This window comes from Esox lucius, chromosome 4 (assembly GCF_011004845.1).
Source record: "Esox lucius isolate fEsoLuc1 chromosome 4, fEsoLuc1.pri, whole genome shotgun sequence".
Lineage (NCBI taxonomy): Eukaryota > Metazoa > Chordata > Actinopteri > Esociformes > Esocidae > Esox > Esox lucius.
In genome coordinates, this window is record NC_047572.1 from 30,560,347 (window position 1) to 30,583,406 (window position 23,060).

The following is a 23,060-nucleotide window of genomic DNA, read 5'->3' on the forward strand; positions in this document are numbered from 1 at the left end:
TGTGAGGAGTCTCAGTATCACTCCACAACATTGATCCAACTGAACCAAGCAGATCAGCCATAATATTATGACCACCCGCCAAAACTGCCCTGACCCATCGAGGTATGGACTCCACTAGACCTCTGAAGGTGTCCTGTGGTATCTGGCACCAAGACGTTAGCAGCAGATCCTTCAAGTCCTGTAAGTTGCGAGGTGGGGCCTCCATGGATCGGATTTATTTGTCCAGCACATCCCACAGATGCACAATTGGATTGAGATCTGGGGAATTTGGAGGCCAAGTCAACACCTTGAATTTGTTGTGTTCCTCAAACCCTTCCTGAACCATTTTTGCTTTGTGGCAGGGCGCATTATCCTGCTGAAAGAGGCCAATGCCATCAGGGAATACCGTTACCATGAAAGGGTGCACATGGTCTGCTGCAATGCTTAGATAGGTGGTACGTGTAAAAGAAACATCCACATGAATGGCAGGACCCAATGTTTCCCAGCAGAACATTGCCCAAAGCATCACACTGCCTCTGCCGGCTTGCCTCCTTCCCATAGTGCATCCTGGTGCCATGTGTTCTCCAGGTAAGTGACGCACACGCACCAGGCCATCCATGTGATGTTAAAGGAAACGTGATTCATTTGACCAGGCCATCTTCTTCCATTGCTCCGTGGTCCAGTTCTGATGCTCACATGCCCATTGTAGGCCCTTTCTACAGTGGACAGGGGTCACCATGGGCACTCTGACTGGTCTGCGGCTACACAGCCCCATACGCAACAAACTGTGACGCACTGTGTGTTCTGACACCTTTCTATCAGTACCAGCATTAACTTTTTCACCAATTTGAGCTACAGTAGCTTGTCTTTAGGATCGGACCACATGGGCCAGCCTTCGCTCCCCATGTGCATCAATGAGCCTTGGCCGCCCGTGACCCTGATACCGGTTCACCGCTTTTCCTTCCTTGGACCACTTTAGATAGGTACTGACCACTGCAGACTGGGACCACCCCAGAAGGGCTGTAGAGTTGGAGATGCTCTGACCCAGTCGTCTAGCCATCACAATTGGGCCCTTGCCAAAGTCGCTCAGATCCTTACTCTTGCCCATTCCTGCTTCTAACACCTCAACTTCGAAGACAGAATGTTCACTTAGTGCCTAATATATCCCACCCACTGACAGGTGCCATGATAACTAGATTATCAGTGTTATTCACTTCACCTGTCAGTGGTCATAATGTTATGGCTGATCGATGTATGTGAAGACTTGCATGCCCATTATCTATGTGTGTGTGTGTGTGTGTTTGTGCGTGCATGTTTGTCTTTATAGAGTCCATTTCCTGTATGAGGATTGCTTGTGGTTTTCCCTTTTACAAAATGAAGGTCCTCAGTCAATATTGTTCTCTCTATATCTGTCTGACTATCTCCTGCTCTGTTTCTACTTGGTGCTTACATGTGTCTTTTGTCCTGATCTTGTACACGTTCCACTTAAATTTTTTTCCTTGCCCACATTCTTGACCACGTTTTCTTGAACAGAAGTAGACAGTTGTAAAGCACTGTCAGATCTTACTTGATTAAACAAAACCAGATCGGGACAAAGTGCTAGATATGTGGAACCAGGTTTAAACGAGGCTTTGGTCTCATGTCAGAACTCTGTCAAGTGTGACTACTGGTTCTTCTACTTGTCTGCGATTCATACAGAAAAAACATGTCATTTCCTGCCGCATTGCCTCGCGTATGCACTAAGAGCCTGTATAAATTGTATTGTTAATGTACTACGCGTCTGTGTTCTATATTACTGTAATTTGGCCCAGACATAATGGAACCACTTAAGAAATTAAGTGATGACATCTCCCACCCAGCTGTCTCTAGATCGTCTCTAGCACCACACGTGCACACAGCACTTAACCCTTGAAAAGACTGAAGGAGCGCACACGTCCGGCTGACGCTGAGCCATATATAACCGCCATTACCCTTAGCATACATTAACCTCTCAGATGCAAGTCTTTACAGAGCAGTGGACGTAGGCCTACCGGTTGTATGGTTTAGTGAGCTGCAATTTGGTTTAATTCGTTGAGTCTCTTTAGAATGCATTGTTCTGAGGTTAATGTAATAAACCTAAAACCACTGGGAACTGTACTGAACCACACCCTCCCCTCGTTAGGGCGAAGTCAATAGATGAACCCTCACTCCTTACAATGTTTAAGCTGCAAGAACAGCATTGCCCACACAGCGTCACATGTGCTTAAATGGTCCTCAGAGTCCTTGAGACAGAGCCTCCCAGGTGCCGACCATTAGTCCCAACCCCAAAAATTGCATAGAGATGACTAGAGGAAAGCACCGAGGTAGTGGAACAGCAACTATATTACAGTAATTTCATATAGCATTTTGTACGTGTGCCGCGAGTAATCTTAAAGGACTGTTTTGATAGGAGGATGGTTGGACCGGTAGGCGGTTAGGGATTTGTGGTGAGAATTTTTTTTGGTCCACTTGTGTGGGAATTTACTATTTACTATTAAGTGTTGTGTGTTGAAACATTCTACCCATAACCTGTGCCTTACTTTAGCTTGTGCTTAAGCTGAAACTATATTGCAAGCAGTGGAAAAGAACAGACAGGCTGTGGTCACGCTTGGGCGCAGATGGTATTAGACTGTCTAGTATATTAAGGGTGTTATGTTCTTTCAATTTATGAGGAACTGATCGGGCCTGAATTAAGATTACAGGTACAGAAACTTCAGTTTCCGAGCATAAGGCTGTAAGAATAGATAATCCTCAAGAAAACAGATGGAACGCGCCTAAAGGCTGGGACCAGCCTGTGCGCCAGCTATAGGCTGAACAAGTCCAAACCGCGTTCAGCCCCATTCTGATAGGCCTGCAGTGAGCAGGAACTACCACTGTCAGAATGTATATAAGAAGATCTTTGTCAACAATAGTTAGTTCTCTGCTGACCCTGCGTGGTGTTGCAGTGAACCCATGTACATGAAGATTGCATTTATTATACTTATTAAAGACTTCGTAAAATAGCATTTGTCTCTAGGTTATAATTTGTCCTCAACACCAGATTTGAATCACGCCCAAACACTTGTTATTTGGAAGTCAAAGTGGGGGTCCAACGTGATCATTCCCAATGAATCAGAGAGGGAGAGAAGGACGAGGAGCGGCAAAAAGACAGAGACATCACACATAGAGAGACGGGTTTCTAGACGGAATTACCTGAAGCGCTGAGTGGCAACTAAAGGGACAACAACACTCCGGACAAAACTGATTTACACACTCGCTGTATAGCTATCCCTCACAGGCTTTCCAACTGTCGGTATGTCTAAGCCATGGGGCTGGGTCACGGGCTTCTTCACCTATGAGACCACCAAGTCTGTGGTGGTGAAGAGCTGGTCCGTTGGAATCATCAACCGTGTCGTGCAGCTGCTCATCATCCTCTACTTTGTATGGTCCGTAGCCTACAAACTGTTTCTGTCTGTCGGTTTGTCTGTCAGTCTATCTCTATCTCTCGCTCTCTCTGTCTTTGTGCGTGCGCATGTGTGTTTGGTCATGTTCTCCAAGTCTTTTCCCTATTATTATTTAGAATGTTTTAATTTATTTGCATTTAATATTTTTTAGCTACTGGAGGTAAATCCATTGAGAAACGATTATCATTTTCAATAACGACCTGGACAAAGGCATTCAGCTGTGAATGCAAGACGATACCAGCCGTGTACTAATTGGAAAATAGTCACTACGACGGAATAGTCGAATTAACATTAAACAAAACCCAGCGAGACATCGTTGGTCAGTCTGGTTATTCTTGAACTAGGCTTATTGTAATTAATGCTTCTGCATCACCTCTCCCCCCTCTCTGACTTTCTTCACAACCTCCACCTGTCCCTCTCCGTTTTGGTGGTTTAGTTATGTTTTTTACCGTGAAAAGGCGTACCAGGTGAGAGACTCCGGGATCCAGTCATCTGTCATGACCAAGGTGAAGGGCTTCGGTTACGTTAACAACCATGTGATGGACGTAGCGGACTATGTTGCCCCTACTCAGGTCTGTGATTTCCTGACACCCAACTTGCACTCCCTTAACCTTAATCCAGTTATTCTGCATTTAGGTTTTTTTTGTAATTTAGTGGATGCTCCTATCCAGAGTTCCTTCCAGTTAGTACATTCAGCTTAAATTAGCTAAGGGGGACAAACGCAGACCAGAATTAGGAAGGACTCTTTAATCAATTAAGTATGTAAGTAAGGAAGCTGACGTTTTTTTAAATAATAATAATAAAAACCTTTAGTTAAAGGAAGAGGGTTATTTTAGATTTATTTTAGGCCTACTCTTCAAGGTATTTGGGTAACAGAAGTATCCGGAAAACATTTAATACATTTTGGTCGAGTTTTGGTAGCCTACCCCACACAAGCAGCACGTGTAGTTGAGAACGTTTTTATTAGCCTAACCTCGAATTATAGCAATATGCACACAGTGGTCAAAAATGTTTCTGAAAAGCACCTGAGCGGTCTGAAGACACACGATGTTTTGTGTTTGGGCACAGCAATGGTGATTTTAAAGTCGGAGGTTATGGGGATACTGAATCAAGTCATTTGGGTTGCTGGGATTAAGTGGCTGAGTGGATCATCATTGATCATAGTGTTAACAAACGGGTTACATTGTATGGACAATTAGAGTCGTGTATTGATTGAGGCTTGCTGATGTTTGTCAAAAATTGGATGTTTAGGCTAAACCGCTGGTTTCTGCATGTTTACACAGGGTTCGGCAGTGTTCTGCATCATAACCAAACTGATCGTCACAGAAAATCAGTTCCAAGGCCGCTGCCCCGAGGTGAGTCCCGTTCCAGCATTAATCCGACCGGGTCCAGGAACCAAAACGATGTTATCGTAATACGAGGCACATTTGGTTTTATATTTGATATTATTCACGACCAAACTCCGAATATCAAATCTAAAACCCAGTTCACAGCGTTTTGGACGCAACGGGACGCAACAGAGGCAGCGGATTAGCCCACTGGCATGTTTTCTGGACTTTGGACCAGATTGCGCATGCTCATCACCTCTGTTTAACTGGTTTAACTATTGACCAGCCTTCAGTATGATATAACTATTAACCAGCCTTCAGTATGTTATATTTATTAACCAGCCTTCAGTATGTTATAACCAATTTACCATCTTTCAGTATGTTATAACTATTGACCCGCCTTCAGTATGTTATAGCTATTAACCAGCCTTCAGTATGTTATAACTATTAACCAGCCTTCAGTATGTTATAGCTATTAACCAGCCTTCAGTATGTTATAACTATTAACCAGCCTTCAGTATGTTATAGCTATTAACCAGCCTTCAGTATATTATAACTATTAACCAGCCTTCAGTATGTTATAACTATTAACCAGCCTTCAGTATGTTATAACTATTAACCAGCCTTCAGTATGTTATAACCAATTTACCTTCTTTCAGTATGTTATAACCATTGACCAGCCTTCAGTATGTTTGACCTAGCAACCAGCCATTGTTCTGTTTTAACTGGTGATCTGCCTTTAAAAAAAACAAAGAGCACTACAAATCAAAACATAGTAGAGTGCGCAGTGAAGTCAAGTCTGATGACGCTGGGTGTCGTTTTGCTGACCAGCTGGACCTGCTGGGTCATTCAACAACAGTCCTGGAAACTTGAGACGCGTCTGGTTCTGACCAGCTAACTGGACCATGCCGGACCGTCATGGACTAGCATGGACCTTGATTGGTCGCCGGCACCATCAGGTTAACAGGATGGGCTGGTCCACAAGCAGAACTTTGAGCTGCCAGTCATGCAAGATGAATCAGCTTGCAGACCACACCGGTCAATCCCATTGGACTGGTATCTGTCCAGCATTGACCAGCATGGACCCGGTTGAATTGTGTTCTCCTTTTTTCAAGCAGGCATGCCCACGCAAATCTGTGTGTGTGTGTGTGTGTGTACTTGGCACATGTTCAGGTTGAAAGCAGCTACAAGTGTGACAGTGATCAAGACTGCAGCAAGCATTTGGGGAGCTACCTTGGAAATGGTTAGTCCTCGTCTTTTCCCTTCCTGTCTTGGAGTGGTGGTTTGTGTTGGGCAGTGGTTAATCTCAAACGCCTCGCTCCTACAGGGGTCATCACTGGTTCCTGCGTGAAGTCTTCTCAGGGAAACCGCTGTGAGATGGTCGGCTGGTGTCCGGCCGAGGTGGACAAACTCCAAGTGTGAGACGTCGATATTTTCTCTTTCGCCCCTTGGAATTCCTGTGAACCAAATGTAACAAACATTATCTTCTCATTGAGGCGTATTTGTTCAGTCATTATTAACTGTCACGGTGGTCGTCCACGGCTCCGTATGAGGTCCCACACATGAGGTCCCACACATGCCAAGCCAAGGTCCCGCCAGAGGTGAACCCCTGCTCTCATCCACACATGAATGTCGTTAGAACCTTGACTGGAACCAGGTTCTGTGATTCAGATGTCTTTGCCTTGATGAGAGTACAGGCTTTCCCCTGGCAAGATGTCCAATAGGTTGATGTCTTCTGTAGTTTCAGAGAAAGCATACAGATTAGCGCACTTTTTACCGCAACCGACAATCAGTTTTTTTTTTATTGTTACACCACCAATAGAATCGTGACGACTCACTTCAGTTAATGACCGTGGACTCCGACGTAAAGAGAAAAAAAAAAACTTTATTCCACTGATACATCCACTGGTCTTTTCTAGTCAGATATGTCCCTTATTTTTTCAGTTTCCCCTGTAGTAACTTAAATGATTGGGACGTGGTCAGAAAACCCCAACTGACCAAAAATTACAGTTACGATAATACAAAATACAAGAAGAAAGGCACAAATACTAATACTAAGTGTTCAAAAAACTAAAAAGAACATGCGGTGAGCAATTGTTCACCATTCACTCCCACACATACAACATATCTCGTTTACAACTTTGCGTCTACTTGACGTTTATAACACGGATCATGTTTCCCCCGCATCTGTCTGTCCTTCCCGCTGGTTTAGGAAACCAATGATGGAGGTGGAGAACTTCACCATCTTCATCAAGAACAGCATCCGCTTCCCTAGGTTCAATGTCACCAGGTGAGGAACCCGCGTCCCCCCGTCTCCGGGGCTGCTCCGTTTCTGCCTGTTGGGGATTCGATCCCAAGCCTTCATTTCTCCGTTGTGTCCCCCCGCCCCCACAGGGGGAATTTCCCGTCCTCCCTGAATAAGACGTACATCAGGAGTTGTAGGTATGACAGCAGCCACAACCGTCACTGTCCCATCTTTAAGGTGGGAGATGTGCTGCGTTACACTGGACAGAACCTCTCTACCATTGGTCACACGGTGAGACCCCTCTGTCTCTCTCTATCTCTCTCTCTGTCTCTCTCTGTTTCTCTCTCTATCTCTCTCTCTATCTCTCTCTCTATCTCTCTCTTTCTCTTGTCTCCCTGCAGACTTGATTTATTATATCTTCTTCTCCTTTCTTTACCCTCTTTCTCTCCTCACTCTTTCGACGTCCTCCCGTCTTCCGGCTACCTTGTCCCCCGTCCTCGTTGCCCTTCCCTCTCTCTCCTTCTCTCTCCCTTCCTGTCCTCCTCTGTCCTCCTCCTCTGTCCTCCTCTGTCCTTCCTCGGTCTCCCTTGGACCAGGGCGGAGAGATTGGGATCAACATACAATGGCTGTGTAATCTGGATCTGTCGGAGGAGAGGTGTGAGCCTCACTATTCCTTCACACGACTGGATGCTGTGTTTGAGAAGAACAGGGTTTCAAAGGGATACAACTTTAGGTAATATTAACCCTTTAATATTATCCCTTCTTCCTCTTTTCCTTCTTTCTCCCTGTCACCGTTCCGGTCGTCCTTGTCTTCTCCTTTGCTCTCTCCCGACACACCTAACTTTTGTTTCTGGTTTCACAAATTTTTTTCCTAAATCACAGGTTTGCCAAATATTACAAATCGGAGAATGGGACGGATTTCCGCACTCTTCACAAGGCCTACGCGATTCGCTTTGATATTCTGGTCACTGGCTTAGTAAGTGTGGATTGGTGTGCTTGTGTTTGTTGTACGTGGAGACAGTGATTTAACCTCTTCCTTTCGCGTCTGTTATCTGTGGATGACCTGGAGTTGATGTGTCTGTCTTATAAGGCAGGGAAGTTTGACCCAATTCCCACGCTGATCAACATAGTGGCGGCTTTCACCTCAGTGGGACTGGTAAGGCTTGTGGACCCGGACTGTTTTTTTTGTCCTCACATTTAATCCCAGAGTCAAGACAAATGTTTCAGGATTTGTTTTGGTCAACGTGTTCAAATGTCTTTTGTTCTGTCTGACTGCAGGGTTCAATCCTTTGCGATCTCATCCTCCTGAACTTCCTGACAGGGGCGGACCAATACAAGGCCAGGAAATTTGAGGAGGTATTTTTTGTTTTATTTTTGTACACAATTAATATTACATCTCTCTCTACCCCCTCCTCACCTTCTAGCTGCTCCTCTATGAATGCAATATTAAATGTATTTGTTTACACTGTCAAAGCAAGTAGAAAAGGATATTAAATAACTAAAGGCTTTTCTATCTCATGTCCCTAACCCTCCTCTGTCTCTACTCCTCCTCTCTAACCCTCCTCTGTCTCTACTCCTTCTCTAACCCTCCTCTGTCTCTACTCCTTCTCTAACCCTCCTCTGTCTCTACTCCTTCTCTAACCCTCCTCTGTCTCTACTCCTTCTCTAACCCTCCTCTGTCTTTACTCCTTCTCTCTAACCCTCCTCTGTCTCTACTCCTTCTCTATAACCCTCCTCTGTCACTACTCCTTCTCTAACCCTCCTCTGTCTTTACTCCTTCTCTCTAACCCTCCTCTGTCTCTACTCCTTCTCTATAACCCTCCTCTGTCTCTACTCCTTCTCTAACCCTCCTCTGTCTCTACTCCTTCTCTAACCCTCCTCTGTCTTTACTCCTCTATAACCCTCCTCTGTCTCTACTCCTCTCTAACCCTCCTCTGTCTTTACTCCTTCTCTAACCCTCCTCTGTTTTTACTCCTTCTCTAACCCTCCTCTGTTTTTACTCCTTCTCTAACCCTCCTCTGTCTCTACTCCTTCTCTAACCCTCCTCTGTCTCTACTCCTTCTCTATAACCCTCCTCTGTCTATACTCCTTCTCTCCAACCCTCCTCTGTCTCTACTCCTTCTCTCTAACCCTCCTCTGTCTCTACTCCTCTCTAACCCTCCTCTGTCTTTACTCCTCCTCTGTCTCTACTCCTTCTCTCTAACCCTCCTCTCACTCCATATGCCCTTGCCTCTCCTTACGTTCTATTTCCTAGGTGTCTGAATCACAGATCAAGATTTTACTCTCCCAAAAGAGTATCAGCCAGCAGTCAGTCAAACCAGTGTCAAATGATTCAGGTGCTGTTTCCCTCAACCTGGACCAGCAGCTCTGAGTGACATTCTACATAAACACCTGAGATAGAAAAAATAAACACCTCAATTGACTTGTTTGTGTGTGTCGGTATTTGACTCGTGCAAGGCACACCCAATATGAGCATAATTAACACACCACTTAAATAACTTTTTAATTGTGTAACACCCAGGGGTGTAGAATTGGGGGAGACGAAGGGGTCATGACTCACCCAAATATTACCGACAGGTCAATGTGACCCCTGGAAAAGAGTGAAAATCCTGGGATCCATTGACCCTGACCCCCTCAATTAACAGTACAAACCTATGCTGTGACTAACTCCATTGATGAGGGAGCGAGATGTACAGATAATGGGTTAGAGGAAAGACGCTGACCACAACAATATTGGTCTGCTATGATATCACATGCTAATGGATGCAGGACACTGAAATCGTTTCCATAGAAACACATTACAGTGCTGTGTTAGTTATCGGCAAAGTCAGAGAAAAAATATAAACATTAAAATAATATACAGCATCATCAGAAAGTATTCAGAACCCTACACTCTTTTTCATTATTCTGTGTTATATACTTTTTTATATATATATATTTTTGGTCACAAATCAACACACAATAGACCATAATGATAAATTGAAAACTTTAAAGATATTTCAGGAAATTTCTTAAAAAAATGAAAAGCTGCTTTATGTAAATAAGTATTCAGGCAGGTTATGATGTCCATCTGGGGAAGGTTATAATTATTTTTTTAAGTTGAACGTACAGTGTGCTCTGTCATTGTAAAATGGAATTAGGAAGAAGGAGCCACCAAAACGTTTCTTTGCGCAGGCCATCCAGCCAAACTAAGTGACTGAGCCAGAAGGGCATCGGACAGGTAGGTGACCTGGAACCCAATGGTCACTGAAGAGTTTCTCTATGGAGATGGTGGAACCTGCCGCAAGGACAACCATCTCTGCAGCTCTCCATCAATCAGGATTTTGTTGTAGTGGCAAGACGGAAGCTGCTCCTCAGTAAAAGGTATATGGCTTACCACCTGAAAGACTCTGAATGAGGAAAAATATCTTGTCTGATGAAAGAAATTTTTTGTGAATGTCCTTGAGTGGCCCAGCTAAAGCCCAGACTTGAACCTGCCTGAACATGTGAGGGGAGGCCTGAATATCACAGTTCACCGGCGCCTTGCGTCCAATCATACAGCATGAGAAGATCTGCAAGGAGGAAGGGGAGAAACTTCCCAAATGTGCAAGAGCTGGCAGAGGCAAATCCAGTTAGACTCAAAGATGTAATTGCTGCCAAAGGTGCTGATCTCCAAACTATTTAATTAAGGGTCTGAAAACTGATGTACATGAGAGCTTTTTTATTTTCAATTAGTTGGCATTTCTCAAAACACATTTTTACCTCATCATTATGGGGAATTGCGTGCCGATTGATGGCAATTTTTTTTTATCAATTACAAATTAAGTCTATAAGACAAAAGTGTGAAGAAAGTTCATAGGAACTGTACAATGAGACAGATTTTCCATTACAGAAAAAGCGCTAGGCAACAGACATAGTACCTGGAATCAAACATTTGAATTTCATGAAAAAAGTTTCAGATGCTGTTATAAAGTTTTGACTGTCTTCTTTCCATATACATACAGTACCTGTCAAAGGTGTGGACATATTTACCCATACATGTGTATATTTATTGTCTTTATCTTATTTTGGGAAAACACACCGCTTTCTTTCGTTCGTACAAAATGTTTTAGGAAAAACTAAACAAAAAGCTCCACATAAACAACAACTTATTGACAAGCAGTCCACTTCTGCAGGGCATTAAACATAAAGGTTGTATTATCAAAAGCTACTCGCAGCATATCAGGTATTTCATTATTTCAACCTAGACAAGTGAAGCCAGATATCCTGGACGTTTATAAACTAACAGAAGAGGATGCTGCTCTTTGAAAATACAGCCCACATCCATCCCACTTTTTCATAAAACATGCAATGTTCAGTCATCTGAGATAAATCAACGTGTTATAAAACACACATCTGGATCTTCAGCTTCTCTACTAACTCGGCATCATCGGTTTTGAATAAAAATCTTCTCATCAAGCAGAAGTTCTGCCACAGAGGTAGTCCTAAAATCACTAACTGGCGTCATTTACCAAACCTAAAGAGGTCAACTTCATTAAATGTTAAAAGCGCTGGATATGTATATAAACAAAGAAACTCAAAGTAATTTACAACCAGAAAGGTACCATTAACAGCGCTGTGCCCTGGAGTAAAACCAGACTGATGATATAGAAATATTCACCAACTAACACCTTAGCTAGACAAGACAGTTTATGATTCAGTCCATAGCTATCATGATTGCTAGTGTCCCCATTCATAAGGAGAGGAAGGACATTAGTAGCTTTCCATGATGTAAGAATACCTCCTGACACCAATGTTAGATTTAACATATGGGTTGTAGACCCCTGAGATAAATGGGGTTGCACATTAAAGCAGCCCTTCGTTGAGATAGTCTGCTCATGGGAGTTCTTTGTTTGAAGCTAGCAAAGCATCAAGGACTTAACCTCTGAATAGCTGGAAAGAAAAAATAAATAATTGTCACCATAAAAACAAATCAGTATTTCACCCCCAACTCCCAAATCCGCATAGATGTTATTTTAAAATGGTACCCCGCTGAAATACAGCATTGATTAAAATCAGCATTAGCAATTTTATCAGTAATGGTACCAGAGTCTGGAGGAATTTGATGTGGCATAGAAGAGGAAATGCGATTTTTCAGAGGTTACACAGGTTTCCAGAAAACATATCTGTGTTCTACTCTGACTGTAGAGGGAACATGGCTATGTTTTCTGGAAACTGCTATACACGAATGGCCAGGTCTCTCATGCTAAGTCTTTGGTTAAATAAGGCTACCCAAATCTAAACTTTTGACCAAATCTTAGTAAAGAAAAAGATGTGCTCTGACAGGACCAATGTTGTTCAGTGTTTGTGTTTCCTCGTCTTCTTCTTCAGAGCCTGCACCCAAGCGGGGAGAGCAGCAGTGGGCTGTGGCTTCATCGGCACAACCTTCACCTCCTCCTCCATCACTGCATCCTCATCGGGAGAAGAATCCTCTTCCGTCCCAGAATCCACCTCAGAACAAAGATCCTCCAGGGTAAGGATGTTGGGTGGTATGGTGACCACCTCCTCAGAGAACCACACACGATTAGGGTTTGTCATCCGCCTCTGAGTGAAACAGTGATAAACAGAATGTACAGATAGACGGGGATGGGGGAGAGAGAGGGGGGTGGGGGAGAGAGAGAGGGGGAGAGAGAGGGGGAGGACTGGGTAAATGCTCTGCAATATTTGTTGCATTCCATGTATATGCAACAAATCACCCTAAAATAGAAACACTGACGGCCCAAAAGATCATGTACTCTTAAAAACCGGCACAGCCAAAAGAGGACTGGCCACCCCTCAGTCTGGTTCCTCTCTAGGTTTCTTCCTAGGTTTGGACCCTACTAGGGGAGTCTTTCCTAGCCACAGTGCATTAACTGTTGTTGCTGGCTCTTTGGGGTTTCAGGTTGGGTATCTGTAAAAGCACATTGTGACAACTGCTGATGTGAAAGGGGCTTTATAAAACAACTTGAGTGATCAATTGAATAATGTACAGTGGTTCAAACTCTTACAGTGTGGGACTGATATCAGAGGCTAACATTTTTCCGTACCCTTTTCGTTGCGGTTTCCATCGTCGGGAAGGAGTCGGAATCTTGAGACCCGGAGTGCCGCAGGATACTTCGGATGACAAGAGGACCAGAGGCGGAGGAGCGAGAAGGGGTGGATGACAGGTGAGAGGAAAGGGACGATTTCAGGGGGTAGAGAGGCAACACACTCGCGTCCCTCGTTTCCTCCACCCAGGCTTTGCTGCTCGTCTCATCAGCCGGGACTAAGTTGTCCTCCATTCTCTCTGCCTCAGCTGCTTTCACACGCTCCCTCACGTCCTTCCTCTCCTGTGCCTGGTGCGCCCTCTTCCTGTTCAGGTGAACTCGTCGCATCAGGGCGGTGTCTTCTGACATGTCCGCTGGCTGTGGAGTGTTCAATGCACAGTGTTAGTGATCGTGGTCGCTCGAGGGACTAAGTGTTCCATGACACTGGAAGTATTGTCAACCTCACCCGGGACAATATCACTTTTTTTGTCCATGCAGGTAAAAGGGAAATTTGTCTTACACGCGTAGGATTTGCTTAGGGATAAAACCTTTTTTTTTTTTTTTTACTTCCCAGCTCAGGGATTCAGACCAGCAACTGGTTATATGCTATGACAACTGGACTACCTGCACCCTGAAGTTACTGAGCACAAAGTATCTTTGGCAAGGGCGGGGTCACGTCCCATCATTATGCACCCTCCAGCACTCTTTCACCTCACATTCCTTACTGTCAATCATAAATAATAACTGTTCTGGTCTTACCAGTGAAACCTCTGCATGCCAACCATTTGATCTCAATCGGATAGAGAGCAGATGGTGTAAAACTAAGGTGGCATAGACTAGTTGTGTATTTTACCAAATGTTTTTGTCTTCCAGTGACATTCTATTATGCTATTACAGTGAGGGAATAAAGTATTTGATTTTGTACATTTGCCCACTGACAAAAGAAATGATCAGTCTATAATTTTAATGGTAGGTTTATTTGAACAGTGATAGACAGAATAACAACAACAAAAATCCCGAAAAACACAATGTTCTAAATTGATTTGCATTTTAATGAGTGAAATAAGTATTTGATCCCCTCTCAGTCAGAAATATTTCTGGCTCCCAGGTGTCTTTTATACAGGTAACAAGCTGCTACAAGACCATTGCCAAGCAGCTTGGTGAGAAGGTGACAACAGTTGGTGCGATTATTCACAAATGGAAGAAACACAAAAGAACTGTCAATCTCCCTCGGTCTGGGGCTCCATGCAAGATCTCACATCGTGGAGTTGCAATGTTCATGAGAACGGTGAGGAATCAGCCCAGAACTACACAGGAGGATCTTGTCAATGATCTCAAGGCAGCTGGGACCATAGTTACCAAGAAAACAAGAAACATTATGCTTTGGGAGTGTTTTTCTTCTCAGGAGACAGGACAACTTCACTGCATCAAAGGGACGATGGACGGGGCCATGTACCGTCAAATCATGGGTGAGAACCTCCTTCCCTCAGCCAGGGCATTGAAAATGGATCGTGGATGGGTATTCCAGCATAACAATGACCCAAAACACATGGCCAAGGTAACAAAGGAATGGCTCAAGAAGAAGCATATTACAGCCCTGGAGTGGCCTAGCCAGTCTCCAGACCTTAATCCCATAGAAAATCTGTGGAGGGAACTGAAGGTTCGAGTTGCCAAACGTCAACCTCAAAACCTTAATGACTTGGAGAAGATCTGCAAAGAGGAGTGGGACAAAATCCCTCCTGAGATGTGTGCAAACCTGGTGGCCAACTACAAGAAACGTCTGACCTCTCTGATTGCCAACAAGGGTTTTGCCACCAAGTACTAAGTCATGTTTTGCAGAGGGGTCAAATACCTATTTCACTCATTAAAATGCAAATAAATGTATAAAATTTTTGACGTGTTTTTCTGGATTTTTGTTGTTGTTATTCTGTCTCTCACTGTTCAAATAAACCTACAATTAAAATGGTAGACTGATCATTTCTTTGTCAGTGGGCAAATGTACAAAATCAGCAGGGGCTCAAATACTTTTTTCCCTCACTGTATGTTCAGATCTGTTGTGCACAATACCATCATTGCTGTCTTGCAGGCATTTATTCAGCTGTGATCAAACTTAATCAAACACCTTAATTTGTCAGAATTATCTATTCTTTACTAGCAGAGGGGACCTTTAACGTCAGAGGTAAAGAAAAAGATGAGACAAAATCTGGAGTTGCAGCAGCACCAACTAAGGCAGTAAAGGCTCATCATGTTCGACTGAAATCTTACCTTAAGGATGGAGACGTCTCGCACAGGGATATGATTTGGCCTCACTTCATCTGTGCAGACTTGTGATTGGACGGGGCCGTATTCCATTGACGCTGATTGGATGGTCTGGTATTTTGGGTTGTGTTCTTGGACGAGGCTTTGTACTGTGATATCCATATTGACAGTTGTGGAAACATCAGCACTTTGATTTGAATTTTGGTCCAGTTCGCGAGGTGTGAAGACCCAGTGACTGTTTAACTGTCGTGAACTGCTTGCTCGGTCCTGCGTCAATGCTGATTGGTCTCTCTCTTTACCTTGTGTGCTCTGATTGGTCTGTGATGGGTTTGTGGCCTCATGAACTGTTCTTTGATTAGCTGAGGTGTCTTCTTGTGAAGGGTTTAGAAACCTGGCCCACTCCTGCCCTGTGAGGATCTCTTCCAACAAGCTGAAGGACCCGAGGCCGTATTCAAAGTGACTTGGAGATCTGTCACATGAAATCAGGAATGCTAGGTTAGATATCAAACATGCACTACATTACAATGTGCTAACACACTCAGCCACTCGCTATAGCAGGAACTGAGCATTGTGTGTGTATGTGTGTGTGTAAGATAGAGCGATAGAGAAAGTCAAGTTGTTGACAAGAAGGTGTTTTACAGTAACTGTCAATGAAGAGGGAATGTCAGACACCTCAACGTTGCCACAACCAAGTATCACCCTGACTAATATCTCAACTATGGCCTCCTCCCTGTGCAAAAACCACAAATAACTCACTCAGATGGCAAGTCATTGGTAGTTAATATCTTGGGTAATGTGTTTTTCTAGTTATTTCTATTCAATATTGTTGGTGTATTTTGTTTGTTTACATTCATATTGTTCGAAAACAAGTACTTTTATAATTTAACTAAATTGGTGGTTGGGGAGGGATTATTAGATTAGGCTAACTGTTGTCATAATCATATAGCATTTCTTGAATAATCTCTATTTTTCTAATTTATTTAGGAATTTCCCACTCATCTTTTTTTAAATGTTTTTTCCTTTCTCTGCTCATCCCTCCATTCTTCAGTGGGGTTTTCAACAGGGTTTTAAACAGTCGGACCATTTGTGTTTATTGCAACAACAAAAAAATGTTACTGACCTGAAGGGACCCTCTGTACCGCTGTCTTCTGACAGAGTGGAAGGGGGTTCACTTTGACCCTCTCTGATTGGGGACTGATTGGTCATATCTTCTTCATTTGACATTTTAGTGACATTATCTTCTCTGACTGGCAGCTGATGTTGCGGGGAGATCTGTAAAATGGGTAGAAAATTATGATTCCTCAAGTGTAATGTGAGCCAATGTGCTAAGACAGGTGGGTATCATATTATCATCAAATGAATACAAATGAGCGCTAATGTACTTACTTCAGATTGTTTTGTATCTTTCCTCTTTTCTTTCACTCGATTCTCTTTCCTTTTCTTCTCCAAATTCTCCTGTCTGTCTCTCCATTTTTCCTTAATTCTCTGTGTCCACCTGAGGGGGATGTTATCGGACAATCTCCTCCTCGTCTTAGGTGAAGAGGAGGTTTTCGCTACACCTTCGCTCAGTGACACAGGCTCCACGACATCACTATCTCCCGAAAGAACTGACCCCCCATTCCCCAATCTGTCCATCCGTTTCCCCATATCCAAAGAGGACTGTGTGCTCTTCAAGGACCAAGCATACACCCTCGGGGTAAAACCAGAGGCTGATGTCATGACAATGGAACTGTCATGGTTCTGATAACACTCGGTTTCTGAGGTTAGCAATGAGATACTAGGAGGGGGTGTCTTAACAGGGTCCTCATTCTCAAGAACCTGAGTTCCTGTGAAGGTCATCACCGCTGGCAGCCTCCCCACTGAGGGGGACAGGGCGAGGACCGTGGAATCCCAACTAGCAGAAGGGGATGACACCACCTGTCTCCCGTCTATCTTGGGGAGAATGTTGGTTGGTCGCTTATCAACTTCCTCGTCTTTCTCTTTTTGACTGGGGACCCAGGTCCCCATCTCGCGCTCCCAGACCGCTCCATGTCGCCTTTCAGCTTCGGCCCCCCTGACAGTGATGTCAGCCGCAGGTCTCCCGTCATTCGTCCCCTGGTGCTGGGCGGCTGTGGTGGGGCTGTGGGGGTCCTGTCCATGCCAGCTGTGCTGGGTCTCTGAGCCTGGCTGAAGCCTGAGTCTCTGGAGCATGGACTGAAGCAGAGTCTGGGTGTCCACGGAGGGGTTTGGCTGAGACATCCAGAACAGATATCGCACTCACATCCAACCCACTGGCTTAGACCATTGATGTCACATACAAGCGTAAAGTACAACGATGTATGGATGGATTAGACAGAAAAGTTAATCAATATCCTTATGTTTGCCCTAAGATTTTATTCCGTTTCAGTCCTGGCCCCGCTGCCTCTTGTCGGGTCAGGATGCATGTCTGGTTGATTTATTTTGCCTTCTCGTCTTCATTGTCACACTTCACCAATTTCTTTTCTACATGGATTGTTTGAATGTTACTTCCCGACCAGTAGTATGCTTACTCCAGTCTTCCATCTGAGAAGTTGCACCAAAGTTTTGTAGCCTCAGAAAATAGATGTACAGCAACGCTAAAAACAGCTCAAACCATTTCTGTCACCTTCCCCTTGTTTTTCTGTCACCTTTTCTCTTCCACTTCCTCCAAATGATTTATCTCCTGTATCTCTATATACTTTCTTTATGCCACACGTGTCTATCTTCGCGGTTAATACGTTGTTCTTTATTTTATTTTACCTGGATTGATAATGTCATCACTGCGGGCATAACACAATAATAAGAGTTGCACAGGCAAAGGCACCCAGACCAACGAGAAAGACCAGTGAGGTTGGATTGCTACTCTTTCATCTGCAAGAGACAGTGACGCTTTCCTACCTCCCTCTCTCTCTCTCTCTCTCTCTCTCCCCCCGCCCTCTCTTTCGTATCTGTAGTTCACACTCCATATTTCTCAGCACATTGTGGTCATAGGTTAGCGTAAATAGTTATATATATATATCTACATGTATAGATATATATATAGCATATCAAATCCGTTTTTATTACACATTTGGCCTGTGAGACGTCAACTGTATTTGTTAATTGTACAAAGGAATGTAATGAACGTTTTAAGATGGCGTTACAGGATTGTCGAGACCGGTTTTTCTTATCAGGAACTTATCAAAAACTGTTTGAAACGTCAACTGTCACTAAAAATTAAGAGGAACTATCTGCACATGCGCGCAATAATCAAGAACACGCCCATCGTTCCTTTGGTTGGTCGCCCGGAAAGACGCGCGTTAAGGTGGCTTTGAAGTAAACAACGCGTTGTACATTAATATATATGAAAGTGAGTAAACAATCATATCGGGTGATATAGTGCATACAGATTTAGCACGTATCCGGTCGTACAGACATTGTTATTCTCGCTAAAATGCAAGCTAAGCAACGTTAACTTTACTCAAACAACTAGCTAGTTAGCTAGCAAGGTTCACAAGCAAGCCAGGCAACAAGGTGTCATTAACTATCTTTAGTGTCAACTGATGACATGACTACTTTGCTAGCTAACTGTCTTGTGTCCTTTTCCAAGTTGTCAGCAATATGCCCTTTTGTATGAATAGCATTTTAGCTAGCTACCCTTCTGCATTAACCCTGGCACGCGCTAGCTAGAAAACGTTACTGTGTAGTAAATACATATTTATAAGGGACAGAAGTGTCCATGAAGTATTCTTCGTTGGGGTAACCGTTATTCATGCTCACTGAGCTATCGGTTGCTCGTTTTGAGATATTGTATCTAACTACCCTGCGACTGAAACACTTATGGCCGTCCGGGCGGTGTTTGAGTGATAGAACGGCGGATTTCTACACCTGCATGTAATTGAAACCCCGCATCCCGAGGCCATTGCATCTCCCGGCCATGGACTGCGTGGTGACCGGAGGCAACGTGAAAGGTACTAATCCGACCTGACATCTAAGGAGACGTCTTAGAGCGCTTAGCTAAACTTATGTCTCTGTTAAATACAGTTGAAATGTAAGCGCAAATTAATTATATACCGTGCGTGGTGATGGTCTGTGTTTTACAGTGCTCGCCAAGGCCATCCACTCGCTGTCCAGGATAGGCGATGAGCTGTATCTGGAGCCAGAGGATGACGGGGTAAGGCACCAATCCGAGCCCAAGACACCGTTTAGCCCTGTGATTTATTGGCCTGAAGATGTAATTTTTATCTTTCTTCTCGGTCAGCTGGCCCTGCGTTCTGTGAATTCGTCCCGCTCAGCCTACGCATGCTTCCTCTTCTCCCCACTCTTCTTCAGCAGGTATGTTGTGTGTGTGTGTGTGTGAAGGAGAAAGAAAGAGTTGACTACCTATGTTTTCTTCCATTTGTTTGTCAGGTATACGGTTCCCTGTGGACATGCTTTCCGCTGCAAGATGGCCATCAAGGTAGAGGGACGCGTTGCCCTGAAACATTTTGTGTTTTCTATAGCTGCATACCCCTTGTGTCATGTGTACTGACTCCTGTCCTCCTTCAGTGTGTGCAGGCTGTCTTCAGATCCCTGTCATCACTGGACAAGACTGTGGAGAAGTGTCACATTGAGCTAGTTGGAGAGAAGAGTCGTCTCACTTTCACCTTGCACTGCAAACATGGTACGGAGAGAAGCGTGTTTCAGACCCTAGAACACGTTTAAGATTTAAGGCCGTGGAACAGAGAGATGAAAATATTTCAGACTGACCAACTGACCGTTAAAATAATGACATCTTAAAAGTTCAGCGGTGCTAAACATCCTCACACCATCGGTTTTCCTCTAACCACAGCTTTAATTTGTGTGTGTGTGTTCACATGGGCTTGCTTGCGCTCGCCATAGGGCTGATGAAGACACACAACCTGTCGTTCCAGGACAGTGAGAGTCTTCAGGCCGTGTTTGATAAAGACAGCTGTAGCAATGTGCTTCGTGCCCAGCCCCGGTAACCCACCCCGACTCGCCTCCTCTGTCTTTCTATGTTCCTTTCCTGTCTCCTTCCCTCCTTCTTTAACCTTGGTTTCCTCTCCTCCAGGTTGCTGGTGGACACAGTGCTGCACTTCCCTCCCGCCCTGGAAGAGGTGAGTTTGTCGGTGAGCGGAGAACGAGTGTTGTTCAGGAACTACGTAGAGGAAGAGCCAGGTGAGGGGAGCGACCGCTTCTGTTCTACGCCGCTAAAGTGTTGCATAGCGTTTGGTATTTGGTACATGTCATAAACCACCTCGCCTTCTTCCCCCCCTGGCATTCCCTGCCAGAACGAGCCAAAGCCATGCTGACTGAACTGTCTCTAAGCTCCGATGAGTTTGAGCACTTTGCTGTAGGAGCTGAGAGCAGCATCACCTTCTGCCTGAAGGAGCTGAGGGTAGGAAAATACGTCACGGCTGGTGTTATGATCTGGGGTGGCGTAGGACACTTGATGGCACCACGGTAACCTAATGTTGTCTTGTGTCTCAGGGCTTGCTGGTGTTTGCAGAGTCCACGGGTCTCCCTGTCTCGGTACATTTTGACTTGCCAGGCAGGTAAGGCGATCTGGTCGACTTAACACGTTCAAATGTTAAGTTGTTGAGATTTCTAGAGTATCGTGTTTAGGGTTGAACCCATTCAGTTGACTGGTTGATTGGTTTTAGTGTTTTCTATGTGCTTGTTCAGAGCTGAAAACGTGTCCGTCTTCATCAGCATTGGCGTACAAACACGTGCGTGCAAATCTGTGTTCGTGACCAAAAAAGCACTTTTCCTTTTTTCCTGATTTGGCCTGACAACACCACATGAGACCTACATTTGTACATATGAAGTGTAGCTCAGCATTTTACTACTGACCAGAGTGTGAGTGAAGTAGGAACAAACCCCCCTGAAATACAGGTGCGAAATGAAGGTGACTTACAGAGATCAGGAGGACCAACAGGGGCTTTATAATCAAACATATTTTGGTGCTAATTTTAGGTAGCCTATTACTGAGCCAGAGAACGAGAATCAGCAGCAATGAACTTATGAGGAGTCAAAAGCTATAACACTCTGGAGGGTTTGTTAAAATATGCCACAGGCTTCATTGAAATGATACATGGTTATGTTTCAATATTTGTAATATATTCATGCCTAGGTAGCTGACACAGGTGCTGCCCTCCACAGGGAATGTGGCGGCTGCAGATTGCAGAAATGGCATTCCTTCTCTCATGTTCTGAAACATACAGAGGCTGTATGGTTTTGTTTCTTGTGGCCTACAGAGAAGTGACATTATATCCCTGAAAAAGCTGCTTCGCGTGGTTGACTTCAGAAAATCATGTCTAAAACACATTTTTACGTTACGAAGATACGTTGTGTGTGTTTGCCTGTGAGATAAATGTCAACCTCAGGGATTTTGAGCGTCAGACTGGCTCAGTGGATTTAGATAATTTTATTAAAACATAGTGTGTATCTATTAAATGAAAAAATAAACGTATTAAAAAAGGTTTACAATCAGATTGGTAAAAAACTATCCAACTACCAATTGACCAAAATGTTATTGTTAGATTCGGGCCAGCCCTAATCCATGTATCACTAAAGTGTGTGTCTGCCTGCCTGTCTGTCTCTGCCTGCCTGCCTGTCTGTCTCTGCCTGTCTGTCTGTCTCTGCCTGCCTGCCTGTCTTTCTTTCCAGCCCTGTGGTGTTGAGTGTAACCGACAGTGTTCTGGAGGTAAACTTTGTGCTCGCCACTCTCTCTGATGACCTCAACCTTCGTAACCACAACAACAACCCAAAACGGTAAATCAACATTCAGCTGTCAAATTGTCAGAGCAGTCGTGACTTTTCACATAGGACTCCTCTTTACCCACAATGCTCCCCTGTCATGCCAGAGCTCGCTCGCCGCCACCTGCAGACGACTTCTTGAACGATGACATAGATTCCTACCTCATCGCCATGGACACCAGTGAATTACCGGGTCCCTCGAATGCACCCGCACAAAGGTCCAATCACAGGCTTGAAGCCCAGTCACCTGTAGCCAATCACAGGCTTGAAAGCGAGGAGGCGGAGGAAGAGGAGACGGGGGATACTGAAAGGCCCCCTAATAAAAAGGTGAGGTTTGTTTCCTAAAGTTTGGTGTGAGTTACAAGACTAATGGGATCTCATTCTAAAGCCAACATGTCTCTGCTCCCCCACCCCTTCTCTTTCTCAGTTCCGCTCCCTGTTTTTTGGGTCAGTCTGTCCGACTGATTCTCAACTGACCAATCAGACAGCCACGAGTCAGGAAGTGCTGGCTAGCGACAGTGAGGACGATGCACAGGCAGCATCGCCGTGACGTGGGCTGGTCGGATTTGATCCCCGTGTGCATGCGTTCATTCGTGCGTGCGTGCGTGCGTGTGTGTGCCCCATTTGCACGCCGGTTTGGTAACTCCTTGTGAGGACGTGGATGGGAGATTTAAAGAGACGAGAGAAGGCCTGGATCTAATCTGAAGACTTTTAAACATGTAGGATTCTTCACTTTTCTATGTATGATGACTTCTGCCTTTTATTGCCAGTGGCAGCATTGAGAAAAATGTCTGCACCTGTATGCTGATCACATCATCTACCAGGGAGAGAGATGGGACAACCAGGTGTTCTGTTGGAAGTGGCTCTGGTTAAGAGCGTCAGCTAGCCAAATGACCAAAACCTGAAATGTAATGAACTGTGACGACGAATGATGTCACATGAGGATGTTGACAAGCACTTCCTGTTTGTATGCCTCTGTTTACACAAGCCCTGCAATAAAACACATATTTCCACCAGAGTTTCGAAATAG

At 44.4% G+C, this 23,060-nt stretch overlaps 3 protein-coding genes across 5 annotated transcripts; 2 read left to right on the plus strand and 1 right to left on the minus strand.

Annotated features, from left to right (window-relative positions):
• The first annotated feature begins 2,836 nt into the window (after positions 1 to 2,836).
• p2rx3a (purinergic receptor P2X, ligand-gated ion channel, 3a) lies at positions 2,837 to 9,418 on the plus strand. 2 transcript variants are annotated; one of them, XM_010901953.3, is made up of 12 exons: positions 2,839 to 3,422; positions 3,877 to 4,012; positions 4,724 to 4,795; positions 5,942 to 6,011; positions 6,096 to 6,186; positions 6,981 to 7,058; positions 7,163 to 7,304; positions 7,610 to 7,746; positions 7,896 to 7,989; positions 8,104 to 8,169; positions 8,292 to 8,369; positions 9,268 to 9,418. In XM_010901953.3, the coding sequence occupies exons 1-12, from the start codon at positions 3,292 to 3,294 to the stop codon at positions 9,382 to 9,384; spliced, it is 1,212 nt and encodes a 403-aa protein (XP_010900255.2). In that variant the 5' UTR covers positions 2,839 to 3,291; the 3' UTR covers positions 9,385 to 9,418. The 2 variants fall into 2 exon arrangements, with proteins under 2 accessions (XP_019901298.2, XP_010900255.2); XM_020045739.2 differs by lacking the exon at positions 7,610 to 7,746 and having other exon boundaries at positions 2,837 to 3,422; positions 7,191 to 7,304.
• A 668-nt stretch (positions 9,419 to 10,086) lies between these two features.
• Positions 10,087 to 18,166, minus strand: zgc:113229 (uncharacterized protein LOC550612 homolog). The gene is made up of 5 exons (XM_010901491.4): positions 16,682 to 18,166; positions 16,416 to 16,567; positions 15,302 to 15,764; positions 13,058 to 13,414; positions 10,087 to 12,575 (listed from the first exon to the last, which is right to left on the minus strand). Exons 1-5 carry the CDS (start codon positions 17,531 to 17,533, stop codon positions 12,330 to 12,332), a joined length of 2,070 nt encoding a protein of 689 aa, XP_010899793.3. The 5' UTR covers positions 17,534 to 18,166; the 3' UTR covers positions 10,087 to 12,329.
• Positions 18,167 to 18,348: 182 nt separating this feature from the next.
• rad9a (RAD9 checkpoint clamp component A) lies at positions 18,349 to 23,048 on the plus strand. 2 transcript variants are annotated; one of them, XM_010901472.4, is made up of 13 exons: positions 18,349 to 18,641; positions 19,077 to 19,242; positions 19,375 to 19,445; positions 19,533 to 19,606; positions 19,682 to 19,730; positions 19,820 to 19,934; positions 20,153 to 20,252; positions 20,343 to 20,449; positions 20,563 to 20,669; positions 20,762 to 20,826; positions 21,941 to 22,045; positions 22,138 to 22,357; positions 22,458 to 23,048. In XM_010901472.4, the coding sequence occupies exons 2-13, from the start codon at positions 19,209 to 19,211 to the stop codon at positions 22,578 to 22,580; spliced, it is 1,170 nt and encodes a 389-aa protein (XP_010899774.1). In that variant the 5' UTR covers positions 18,349 to 18,641; positions 19,077 to 19,208; the 3' UTR covers positions 22,581 to 23,048. The 2 variants fall into 2 exon arrangements, with proteins under 2 accessions (XP_010899774.1, XP_010899782.1); XM_010901480.4 differs by having other exon boundaries at positions 19,142 to 19,242.
• The last annotated feature ends 12 nt before the right edge of the window (positions 23,049 to 23,060 follow it).